Source organism: Protopterus annectens, chromosome 2.part1, assembly GCF_019279795.1.
Source record: "Protopterus annectens isolate FY-2018-M chromosome 2.part1, PAN1.0, whole genome shotgun sequence".
NCBI classification, from domain to species: domain Eukaryota; kingdom Metazoa; phylum Chordata; order Ceratodontiformes; family Protopteridae; genus Protopterus; species Protopterus annectens.
The window spans coordinates 628,078,364-628,091,464 of NC_056729.1; the positions used below are offsets into that span (position 1 = coordinate 628,078,364).

At 40.1% G+C, this 13,101-nt stretch overlaps 1 protein-coding gene across 1 annotated transcript in view; it reads right to left on the reverse strand.

The window, feature by feature from the left end:
* The window catches only part of LOC122794167 (brain and acute leukemia cytoplasmic protein-like), a 119,766-nt gene extending 106,906 nt beyond the window's left edge, over window positions 1-12,860 (reverse strand). The window contains exons 1-2 of the mRNA XM_044062371.1: window positions 12,416-12,860; window positions 9,566-10,195 (exon numbers count right to left, since the gene is read on the reverse strand). Of these exons, the coding sequence (XP_043918306.1) occupies window positions 9,566-9,752 (187 nt within the window). The 5' untranslated portion in view covers window positions 9,753-10,195; window positions 12,416-12,860. The remainder of the gene's footprint in view (window positions 1-9,565; window positions 10,196-12,415) is intronic.
* Window positions 12,861-13,101: the final 241 nt, after the last annotated feature.

Here is a 13,101-nt window from a genome sequence, read left to right on the forward strand (position 1 = left end):
GTGTGTGTGTGTGTGTGTGTGTGTGTGTGTGTGTGTGTGTGTGTGTGTGTGTGTGTGCCTTTTCACTTATTCGTCTCCTCAGTAGCCGGGTTTTTTGAGGTTCTACTGTGTGCTTGATAGTATTGTAGGTTTATCCATATAAAGACTTTTAAACAACCTGTTTAAGTTAGAGGGTTGTTTATTGTTCATTTTGTGCACTTTAATAGTATTTCGTACATGTTTTTGATAGCCTGTTTAAGTTAGAAGGCTCTTATACTGTGTTGTGTTTCTGATATTTTGTGTTCAGGATGGCAAGTAAACATAATAAGGATAACAAGGAGACCAGGGTCTCAGGATTTAAAAGATGTCCAAAGTGCTCTCAGAAGATGTCTATCACTGACGGGCACTCCAAATGTGTATACTGTTTAGGAGCCCTGCATTTGCAGGAAAGTTGTTCAAATTGCCATTCTTTCAGCTTGAGGGTGATTCAAGAGTGAAAGAATAAATTGATATTAAGGGGTTTGTTTAAGTCTTCCTTTGCTGAGGATTTAGAGAAGGGTCAAACTCCGTTAAATAAGACTTCTTCACCTTCTTCGTTCAAGTCTGAGAAAAGCTCTAAGAGACCATCTTCAGCTTCTTCAGCTGATTTAGAGCCTTCAAAAAAGATTCAAAAATTCTTGGAACTGACCACATTGACTCAGACTTCTACCTCGGCTCCATCGGTGTTGGAGCCGATGGCAGTTTGAGCTAAGAGACGATCACCAGTTTTAGATCCTGACTCTCCTATGCTCTGATCCCCAATTTTACAATCTGTGGCATCACCAACACCATCATTTCATTCTTCCAGAAGTCTTTCGGATTTGGACATGGATCTTTTGGTGCAGAAGATTTTCACAACACCATCTCTTGCAAAAATGTTGTCGGCACCAACCCAGTTGGCTTTGGATCTAACCAGACCAGTACTCCCTGCTTCAATTCCTCCTCTGACCCCTACCATGGTCTCATAGCCAGAATGTGTGGAGCTGGTAGTTGTGGACTCTACAGTGCTAAGACCTTCTTTGGCTTCTTCGGTTCCTACTGCTCAGACTACCTCAGCGCCGACCAGAGGGTATGGAGGCCGGCACTCTCCAGTTAGCTCCAGGGGGGGACAGCGGGACTGAACATTTATTGGTTCCATATTTAAATCTTGGAGCATCAGCTTGTATGAGTTTGGCTCCTGCCTTGACCTCTGATCCATCACTCGTGGCTCTGGGTGGAACTTCTGGCTCTTCAGACCGAGAGCTGGGGGGGTGCCTTTGCAGTCATGAGGAGAGCACTGCCCCCACGGACATCCAGTGTTTCAGATCCTACTATTCCTTCCCCTAGAGTTTTGGGTCCATCTTCTTAAGTTCATAGGTTCATAGGTAGGTACTAGGCTATCGGCCCTAGGACCTATACAAGCCTAGCCATAATGATTCCCTGGCTACCGCTTCCCACAAATATCTACTTTCCTGGACTAGTAAAGTGATCCCCGGGGTAAATTTCCTATCTCCCATCCAATCTTCAAGTTTCCTCGTGAAGAGGGCCATTGAGGCGCTCTGCCTGACATATATGGCCGGCCTATTCTAGAGTATGGGGAGTCTCTGGGTCAGGAACCTATCCCTCCAGCATGTTCTATTCATCATGATCATGAGGTTAAGATCCCTGGAGCATGTGGCTCGGAGGGATTGGGATTTCTTTAAGTGTAGCATGTCCAACAACTGTGGGTTTGACATGGCCTTGTATGTTAGGCAGAGATTGCCTCTGAGTAGGCGATATGCAAAGAGTATAGCTGGAGTTTCTTTAGATGGTCAGCATAAGGCATCTGCTTTAGGCCTGTGATTCTTTTTTTGAGGTATTTCTGCAGCCTTTCTAGTTGTTGCAGATGTCTTGTGAGGTACATACCAAACAGGGCATTGTATTCTATAATGGGTTTAATGATGGATGAGTACAGAGGGATAATGACCTCCTTTTTTCTGGATGAAAAGCTCTTAGTGATGAGGTGTACCATGTAGAAGGATTTTCTAACTGTTGTGGCTATGTGGTTATCAAAGGTGAGACCACTGTCCATCTGTGTCCCTAGGTCACTTATCACACTTTCAGTGTTCAGTGTACTGCCACCTATATGGTAGTTCACAGGTACATAGTTTTCCCAAAGGGGACAACTATACATTTCTTGCCATTTAGCTTGTGCCCATGGCTCTGTCACCAGACATCTGTTTGGTAATGCCATTTTGTAGCATTTCCACATAATTTGGGGATTCAATAATGGCTCCCAGCTTGCAGTCATCTGCGAACTTTGAAAGCCAGAGTCCCTTAGTGTTAGCCTGTACTTCAGAGAAGTAGATGCCAAACAAGAGTGGTCCCAGGACAGAACCCTGTGGTACACCACTTGTCACTTGTCTGGAGCTGGATTTGGAGTTGGCTACTTTTACAGTGTGTGTTCTGTCAGTAAGCCAGTTTGCAACCCATCGAATGACATAGGGATTAATACCCAGCTTAGTAAGTTTATCTATGATTCCAGAGTGGGGGATATTGTCGAAAGCCTTGGAGAGGTCCAAGTAGGCTGTGTGAACCACCTTATCCTCATCCACAGCTCTAAAGACTGATTTGAAGAAGTCAATCAGGTTCAGGAGGCAAGATCGGCCCTTCACGAACCCAACCTGGGGTGGGGGGGTCCAGTATTTGAAGGTTGCCAATGTCTTTGTTTATAAGTTCCATGATAATATATTCCAGAGTCTATGATTAAACATGACACATAGGTGAGGTGTCAGTTCATTTTATAGTTCATGCAGTACACAGCCCGGGATGTCATCTGGTCCCATGGATGCTGTATTCTTGGCTTTGGAGAGTGTGGTTTTTACCTGAATGGCCATGATTATTGGATTCTGTGCCACATGGCCCACAGCATAGAGATCCAGAGCCTCATGACACCCACAGGATATACCTTTCTCTTCAGAAACCTCTCTAGAAGCCCCATCTGAGGAGGCACCAGAAAAGAAGACATGTAAGTGGAAACATCTAGAATCCCCTGAGGAGTCAGTGACATCAGACACGGCCCTCAAAGATTCAGAGGAGTCCCCTCGGTCACCTTCTGAAGATGTCTCATTTGCAGACATCCTGGAAGTCCTTAAACGGAAAGGCAACTGGAAGGCCTCTAACCCTTCTGATGAGGATTCTGTATACATGAACACTTTTGGTTCTTGACCTTCTGTCTCTTGGGTGTCTCCACCTTTCGATGAACTTTCGGACTTGGTTTGTTGGAAGGCATGAGAGTCTCTGGATACTGTGGAACCTGTCCCTAGGAGGCCTAAAAAATTTTCACTGCACCAGAGGGCAAATCTTTCTTGACCAAAGGGGTGCAGTGGATGCTATGTTGGTGGTAGCAGCCACTAAAAAAGAGATGTCTAAGACATCCACAGCTGTCCATTCACCAAATAAAAAGTCACATGCGATGGACAGGTATGGAAAGTGCATTTTCTCATTAGCGACATTTACTCTATGGTCCCTGAATTACCTAATTCACTTTACAAGGCTACATAGAGATATCCTAAAGGAGCTTGGAGATACTCTCCAGGGTAATGTAGCTGCGGGAGTCTTCAATAAAGCAATTTCTCAGCTCTCCATCCTAAAATCTATAGTCAACTCTTCCATGAGGCTCATTTTGTATGCAGCCGATGGAGCAGGCAGATCAACAGGTACAGGAATTGCCCTTAGGAGACATTCCTGGATGTGCTTGTTTTCATTTGCGGAACCTTTCAAGTCATCCTTTGCCAACACCCCTTTTGATGGGTCATCCTTGTTTGGGCCCAATGTAAAAGAATCACTGACCAGGTGAGAGCAAGAAGGAAAGACTCCCTCTGCCATTGGAGTCCATTTTTCCATTCCTTCAAGACCATACCCAAGGGTCAAAAGGATGGAAAGATGTGCTTCCATAATACCTAGGGGGCCTTTCGAGACACATGTGGTGAACCCCCTTCCAGGGGCAGAGGAGGGGGTAATAATGGAAGATGCCAGCCATGTGGCAAAGGGGGTCTGCAGAATCAGGGTCACCTAGAGCCTTTCTTTGGTAAGCTCTTTCAGCATTCCTGAAGGGAAATCCGACTGCTCTATTTTGGAGGCAGTCAGAGATTAGTTTTCTTTGCACCCAGATGCCTGGCTAAAAATCACAAGGGACAAATGGGTGCACTGGATCATATCCAGAGGGTATGCTATTCCCTTCGCCAACCGTCCCCCAACCTTGAGAAGAATTCCAGACATTCCACCCAGTCACAGGAATCAGACAGCAACTGAAATTCAAAAGTTTCTAGAAAAAAAGAGTCATCCAACCAGTCCCTGCAGACCAGACAAGATCCAGAAATTACTAAATTTTTTTTAGTTCCAAAGAAAATTGGGGACTGAAGACCAATATTGGATCTCAGCACATTAAAGAAGTCAGTAGAAAAGACAAAGGTCCAGATGGTCACATTACAGTCAATTCTTCCCTTTCTGGGAAATGACGATTGGATGTGCTCTATAGACCTCCAGGATGCGTACTACCACATAAAGATGGACAGGCCATCCAGGAGCCACTTGCAGTTCCAGCTGGGAATCAGTCACTACCAATTCTGAGCACTGCCCCTTGGGCTCACTACAACCCCCAGAGTGTTCACCAAATCCATGTCAGTGGTTACAGCCCACCTGAGGCATGTAGGATTCTTGGTGTTTCCATACCTACACGACTGGCTCCTTACCGCCACTACCACGTAGCTACTATTACAATAAATAGACGACACTTTGGCCCTGTGTGCTCAACTTGGGATCACAATCAACTATAAACACTCTGCCTTATTGTCATTGCAGCATATTGCATTCATAGGCACAGAATTAAACTCGGTAACTATGATGGTGACTCTTCCACAAGAATGAATACAATCTCTTCGCACACAAATTCAAAACCTACTTTTGAAAATGATAGTACAAGCAAGAACTGTTCTCAAAGTTTTAGGGACAATGGCAGCAACTGTCACCATACTCCCCTAAGCTTGGATGCACATGCGGATTTTGCAATGGCTTCGCTTTATCCAATGGTCAATGCAGGACTTACCGATGTCATACCAGATAATTCTGACAGAACCTTGCAAAAAAGACTTAGCCTGGTGGATAAACTCAGATCAAGTCACCACAGGCTGTCCTTTCACCCTACCTCCCCCATCAGCCACAGTGACTACGGATGCTTCCCAGATAGGGTGGGGTGGGGATTATCAGGGAAAGACAGCACCAAGGCACTTGGCAAGAACACGAGGCTCACCTGCACATCGACGTGCTGGAGATGATAGCAGTGCTACTGGCATTGCAGGCATTTCAACAATCTCTTCCTTCAGGCACGATTGTGATCCAGACAGACAACATGTCAGTGGTATGGTACATAAACAAGCAAGGAGGGAGCAATTCTTACCCCCTTTGTCGAGAGGCCCTCAGAGTATGGCAATGGGTGACCTCATCCCAATGCTTTCTTATAGCAATGCATATCCCGGGGAAATCCAACTTGATAGTGGACAAGCTCAGCCGGGTGATTCTAATGCCCCATGAGTGGTCCCTGAAACAAGATGTAGTGGAAATAATTTTTCTCAAATGTGGTCAGCCTTGTTGCAATATCTTTGCCACATCCATGAACACGAAATGCAGCAACTATTTTGCCCCAATCCCTCCACCAGGGGAGTCACTGAAGGACGCACTTGTGCATGATTGGCCCCTGGGTCTCCATTATGCCTTCCCCCCCTTTCCACTGATACCAAGAGTACTTCAGAAAGCCAGCCCACTGGGAAAGACATTAATCCTCATAGTGCCTTTTTGGCCTTGTCAGATTTGGTTCCCCTTCCTACAGCCTCATCTACAGGAAAAGCCATGGATCCTGTACCCAGTACCAGATCTCCTGAGACATTCTATGGGTGCTCTTCATCCTTCTCTCTCAACCCTCAAGCTGACAGCTTGGCTGCTCCAATTCCCAAGATAGCCAGGTCACAGAATCTTTCATCTGGAGTAAGACACATCTTGATCTCTTCTCACAAATCATCTACAAGAAATTGTACCTCAGTAAATGGAGGAAATTTTATATCTGGGACACTCAAAATAGTATTGACCCATATTCAGCATCCATTTAATCTATTCTTGAGTTCTTGACTAAACTTTTTAATGAAGGAGCTGCTGTGTCTACTATCAAAGTTCAGTTGGCAGCTATCTCAAATTTTCATATTGGCAATGAAGATTCAAGTATAATGTCTCACAGGCTAACAAAAGCCTTCCTAAGAGGTACAAACTTACTAAGACCATATGTCAGGCCACCCTTACCCCCATGGAATCTCAACTTCCTTTTGTCCGAAATAATTCTTCCCCCTTTTGAACCTGCATCATCGTGTGATTTAAAATATCTAACTTGGAAAACTGCTTTCTTGGTGGCCATCACTTCAGCCAGAAGAGTATCAGAGTTGCAGGCCTTGTCCATTAAACCTTCAAACATGCTGTTCCACAATGATAGAGTATCATTTTGTACGAACCCATCCTTTTTGCCAAAGGTGTGCTCAGAGTTTAGCCTCAGTCAACCTATTGAACTACCAATATTCTTCCCCAGATACGGCAATAAGGCAGAATGCAGGCTACACCCGTTGGATGTTAATAGACAACTGCGTTTTTACCTACATAGAAGAAAAGACTTTAGAAAATCAGACCAACTTTTTGTATCCTATTCAGAAAATAAAAAAGGTATTCCAGTAGCAAAAACTACTTTGTCAAACTGGCTGTCTCAATGCATTTTGTTTGTTTATAATTCAGCACATAAAGAATTACCACAAGGAATCAAAGCACATTCAACAAGGGCAGTATCTACTTCCTCTGCTTTCCATGCAAGGCTACCCACTAATACTATTTGTGCAGCAGCAACATGGGCTAAACCTCATACCTTTATCACTTATTACAAAGTAGACATGGCCTCCAGGGACAGGGCCTTTTTTGGTTCCACTGTTCTGGAGAATGTACTCCCTTGAGCCACCCAAGAAGAAAGGTGCTAGGGATGCTGTCCCATCAGTCAAGAAGGAGGGAGAGATAGGACAACTGCACATAAAGAAGTTATGCACCTACCATAATGTTCCATGTGAGTTGTCCATCTCGCCCTTCATTCTTACCTCCCACCCACCTGACCCCCTGATTTGATTTCTGGAAGAACGAGAGGTGGTTCTTCTGTTGGTAACTGGTCTTTGACCCTCTTCTGAGTCTGGTAAAGAGTATTATTGGTGTAGATATCTTTCTCCTACACACACAAACATATATATATATATATATATATATATATATATATATATAAATAATTGTTACATCGGCAAACAAGATCTGGGGAATGCCCTATGGCATCATAGGGATAGGGATAGAGCCATGAGCTAGCTGTAGACCTCGAGTTTTAGAAAAGAGCCATGTTGGAACTGAGGATCGGTTCTGAACCCATCATTCAAGAATGAAGGGCGAGATGGACAACTCACATGGAGCGCTATGGTAGGTACATAACTTCTTTTTAACTGCCAGGGATTACTGTGACAGGGCTACTGCTGCTCTTTCTTTTCTCTCTGGAACTGCTGTTTGGATTTGGGAAATCTCTATGTGGCAAAGAATGACGTCTCTGGAGTCCTGTATCTTCTTTGCCATTCTAAATTATGAAGTTAGATAACTCTTTTCAAATTTGAATCAGCAAATCATTTTCTGCATTGTCTGAAGAAAAGGAGAATATAGCCATCTTTCCTGGAGATGAAAAACTAAATTCATATTTTGCCAGTGAGTTACATGCAGCCACTGGATATTTCTGTAACATAATGATAGTTAGACCTAACTCTTCTGTACAAAGTGGTGGAATCAATCTGTTTATCTGTAGTTAGAATTATTCTGCCTTTCATATCTGTTTGCCATATGTTTTAATTTCTTCTCTCTCCAGTTATTTTACTGGTTCAACATTTTTATTCATTTATTTAACAGTTTTACACATTGTGTTTTACCTCTTTTTTTCTGTTAAGTGTTTCATTCATTTATAAAAATTTGTGACTGGCATTTCTGTTGCAATTTGTTGTTGTTTTTTTTAATTAGACTATTTGACTATCAGTAACTATAAATGAATGCATTAGATGGCTCATTAAAATAGTGTTCAGTGCCTGAGATCTTAGTACTATGTTGGTCTAGTTGGTGGCAGCATGCACTATTGACAAAGGAAAGGGATACAGTCACAAGAGAAGTATTAATATCCCCTCTTAGGAACTATTTTGTGTGTGTGTGTGTGTGTGTGTGTGTGTGTGTGTGTGTGTGTGTGTGTGTGTGTGTGTGTATAAGACTCAGGCAGTATTAGGCATTTGTTGTAAGCTCTCAAGGTCAGTAATCTGTATTCATATATAACTTGTAACAGTGTATGGGATTCAGATCTGTAACCCTTGTCCTTGAGGTCATTTGGTACCAGTGGCATTGATATGAGCTCTGTAACACTTGCCACTATCAAAATAACTGGTAGAACTGCAAATTTAAGTTATAAAACCTCTGCACACCGTCATATTCATATATTGTAATATTATTTATTTACTAATACTGCTAACTACTACTACTGAAGTGAATTAATGTTTTCTTTTCAATTATTTTATAATATGGTGTGTTTTGTAACCTCCTCTTTGTTTGTTTCTGCTTGCAATTTTGATCAAGAAATGTTATTTAAAGGACAATGCATTGATCTTGCTTTCTAAGCCATTTACTACTGAATATATTGTGCAGTGTACTATACTGCAGTTGACTATATCAGCATTTTATTTTAATAATTTAAAAATCTACATGCATTCAGAATACAAAATATACTGTCTGAATATGGAAATTAGCAAGCATCGGGCAACTATTTCTGTGCAGTATTTGCAACAGGCCTTGGCTCAGACTTTTTTGTCGTATTATCTCTGTGCTGCAAATATAAAGATCAGATAGGCATACTTCTCAACTGCCCAAAATTTTGCAGAATGTCCAGACTTCTGTCTCATATTTTAATCTAGTCGTCATAAAATATGTCCTTTTCTGGCAAATCATCGTGGACTGCAGTCACTAAATAATGGCAGGCATTTGAGTTTCAGGAAACGCATGCCGACGCAAAAAGGTTTTATTCTATCAACTTTCTATGTTTTTAAAAGCAATGTTTAAATTCTGTCTTTATTTGTGAGTCTGTGTCCTCTCATTATATTTCACTTTGCCTAGATTTCTTTTGCTAAGAGGTTGAGAGGTATGCATGTCAATAAGCTTCTATTAAATATGCATCTATTGCATTTGCTTAGAGTAAAATAGTCAGGCACCATTAAACATACAACTATTGCTCAATTACACGTCAAAAGCCATAGTCATTATTTCAGGACTTGTTTCAAGCCAGGACAAAAATTACATTGAAGCCAGTTGAAACAGCAATGATTTGCCCTGAAACAAAAATACAAACTTGCTGAGGAAGAGTTTAAAGAAAACACAGTGCTGTTTTTCAAAAGGGAAGCTTTCATCTATTGTAGTACAGACAGATGCTGTTTATTAGTCTTACCTGCATTCAGGTTGCTTTTCTCAGAAATGAAGTCTGATTCAGAAGAGTTATCAGAAGGAATGTTGTGTATGGATGATAGAGGAATGTCAGTATCTGTGTTTCTCAACCAGGTCGATTCAGTCTCCTTGGTCAAACTTTCAGGATATGTTGGTTCCAGGGCATCAGTTCGACTGCCTCCACACCCCATGATATCCAAAATGGTGATAAAATTGTCAGATCCTGAAAATATTGTTGAAAGACTTTTGATTCCAACTTCTTTCCTTAGCAATCTAATATTAACCCTAACCTACAAAAAAGGGAACAGTAATAAAATTTACTGCCTAAACCATACATTCTTCTAGAAAGCCTGTAGTACCTTTAATGATAAATTCGTAAATGTGACCAGCTCTGTCTTCTTGTTTTTGTCAGTATATGCCAGTTTCATGTTGCTCACACTTTTAATTTTCCTCTGAGTCATGTAGGTGTGGGAAATGTATTTAAAAATGTGTCGCTCCCCATGTCAAGTGCTTATTCTGAGAAGGAATCTAGGATGCATTGAAGAATATCTTAATATCAGAGTTGTAGAGAAAGTGAACGATTTCCCTTTAGATTAACAGCGTGACGGTTCCTATGGAGTTCATATTGTGCCACCTGGAATGAAGGAAAAGGCTATAGGTAACCACTGTAGAATATACCAGGTCATAAGCAACCTGCATTCAAGGAGATGTATAATACAAAAGTGCTTTCCAAGCATCAGACACTAATATATCTTTTCAAATGAAGTATCAGAATATCTTAAAAGTACTATGCAAAACTCAAAACTTGCAACCCGTTATGTTTATTAAAAGCATTGAACATATAAATTATTCTTTATGCAAATATAAGTGATACTTATATGACCTATACTTCACATGTATATTATTACTAAAACAAATAAATGCAAAGTGGCTTGCCATACAAAGCAAACTTTTCAGTTAAACAGAAAAACCAAAGGAATATTTGGAAACAATAGGATTACTTTTATTATGAAGGATAAATCACTTCATACTTATCCTCACTGGTTGTTCTTTCAGTACAAGTGCACTCTGCTTTTTAGGATATTTTTGACATCTCCTAGCAACATTAAGAAAGGATACTTAACTCTTGTCATGCTCAGCAACAAATAACAAGAGGGCTGATCTGTTTTTTTCTTGTAACCTCTTTTTATTCGTGAAGCACTTTGTGCCATGCTGCAAATAGTTCCCTGCAGCTTAATGTTTGGCTTTGATGTATAAGGCATAGAAAAACAATTTTGTTTGTCAGCAGACAAATTCAGTGCTTATGAAGAATCCAAAATACTGTTTAATATATTAAAAGAAGTATAGCCTAAGACTGTAGTGTTTTGCCTCTACCAAAATTTCAAAAACAAACCAAAATTTCTATGTTTGCTCGGCTGAGCTATTGACCATGCTTTAAGAAAAAAGCACACATTTTTTGTCTAGCAATAGAAAATAACTTAGGACATATCAGAGTCCATGCATGTTTTGCATCTATGAATAATTATATATAAAATTCATCGTGATCAACAGGCTTCGCATACTAAGTACCTCAGATAACTTCATGAATGGATACATTCCATATGTGTGTACTGAATTTGTTGTATTTGCACAGAAGAAGAAAGCACACATGCAGAGAATACTACATCATCTCTTTCCAGTACAGAAATACAAACAGTGCCATTGCAAAATAATATTCTTTGTTGTATTATGCATGCTAAACTCTTTTTCAGGGGAAACAGTCTGAGAAAAGTATTACAGGTTTCACATTTCAAGAAAAAAAGAAATGTCTTAACTGTTCTACCTCTATCATGATACATTTCAATAGAATATGTTCTTTTGATTTGATTTTTATTGTGATCATTAACCAATTAAACCCACATAATCTAATTTCTTCTTCTTCATTTCAGGAAATGACCCTTGATTATTGTTTGATTAAGTGACTTGCTCAGGGATACACGGCAAGCAAAGGAAGACTGAGGGATTCCAACCCAGGGCTACACGATGAAGATCAATAGCAGCTCATAACCTTAATCCTCAGTGCTGAACTTTCATACGTGAGAGTGGCATTACAATTTTATGTGCAATAATTATTCCAGTGAAACTGCTTCCAGCTCTATATTTACATTTCTGTCACATTTCCTACAATGTAGCATTACTCTGATTGAACTTCACTTGCTCTGTAAATTCTTAAGTTATCTTTTTGGATCAGTTGCTACATGAATAATGTTAACACTGTACTGCATTAATCTAATAACACACACCTGGACACATATTAACATACACTAGGAATAAGATTTATGCAAACATTCAAGGAGGCATGCAGGCTCTGCTTTTGAAATCAAATTTCTCTATTGCTTCTCCTATAGAAAAAAGCTGAAAATAATCTGGCACAGTTTCATTTATATTCTGTAAATAAAACTGAAAAATGAGATTGGTATGCACACAGACAAGCATATCACTGCATAGAAACGCAGATATCTGTGCAGGAAATACATCTATACATGTAAATAGCTGATCAGTCAGTCAGACAGCTATTCAGATATTATGCATGGTCGCACTATTGGATAGGGGCTCCTTGACTTATTGATCACATTTGATATTTAAATGCCACTGAGAGTTTTAGGTCTGCCATTTTTCATATGATACTTCTATGCATTTTATACTAGTTATTTACTTTTGCATAACCCCATCTCTGCTTCTCATATTCCTTTGTGGAAAATACACTGCTGCTGTATTTAACGATTATGACCTGCACTTTTAGAGAAATCATGCACCTACAATAAGTATGGCTTACTGGAAACGTAAATATAAAGAAGCTATGTATTTTACCTACCGCAGTGTGCTCTGGTAGCCTTGTATTTTTTTGATACCAAAGACAATTTGCTTTGGATACAGTGTTATTAATGATCTTCAGACCGTTTTCCTCTCTTCTGATTTCACTCGCCATTGTTCTGCAACTCAGAGCAAAGGAAAATACATTACAGTGTTCATCTTCTTCCTTCTGAATTTTTTTTTTTTTTGCTTCTGAATTGAATTCAATTATTTTTTTATTCTGAAGCTTGTCTCTGAGAATGCGCATATCCAGTAAGAAAGCAGCTATTGAAAGTTCAATGGTATCTTTTATTTATTCACACAATCATCTCTCCTTGCCTCTCCCCTGCAAAATGAAGATTTTTTTTTTCCTTTGCTGTATGAAAGTGGTGATCACTTCATTCATACCTCAATCAACAGAAATTAAAGTCATGCAACCCAGTATAGTCGTAGGCTGGATGTGTTAATGAAAAGATCTGTCTTGCAGACACCCACACATTATTGTAAAACTGGAATAAATCATACTTCTGAGAGCATACCAGGTGAGAATTAAAACACTGAATTTACTATATTCTACAAATATATATCTAAAGAATCACTGAAAAGTCTAGTCTTGTGATGACATTAATCATTCTTAGTGTCTATGTTAAGATAAAGCAGCAAAGCCAGAAAAAAATCCTATAATATTCATTATACATTTGTCAGAAA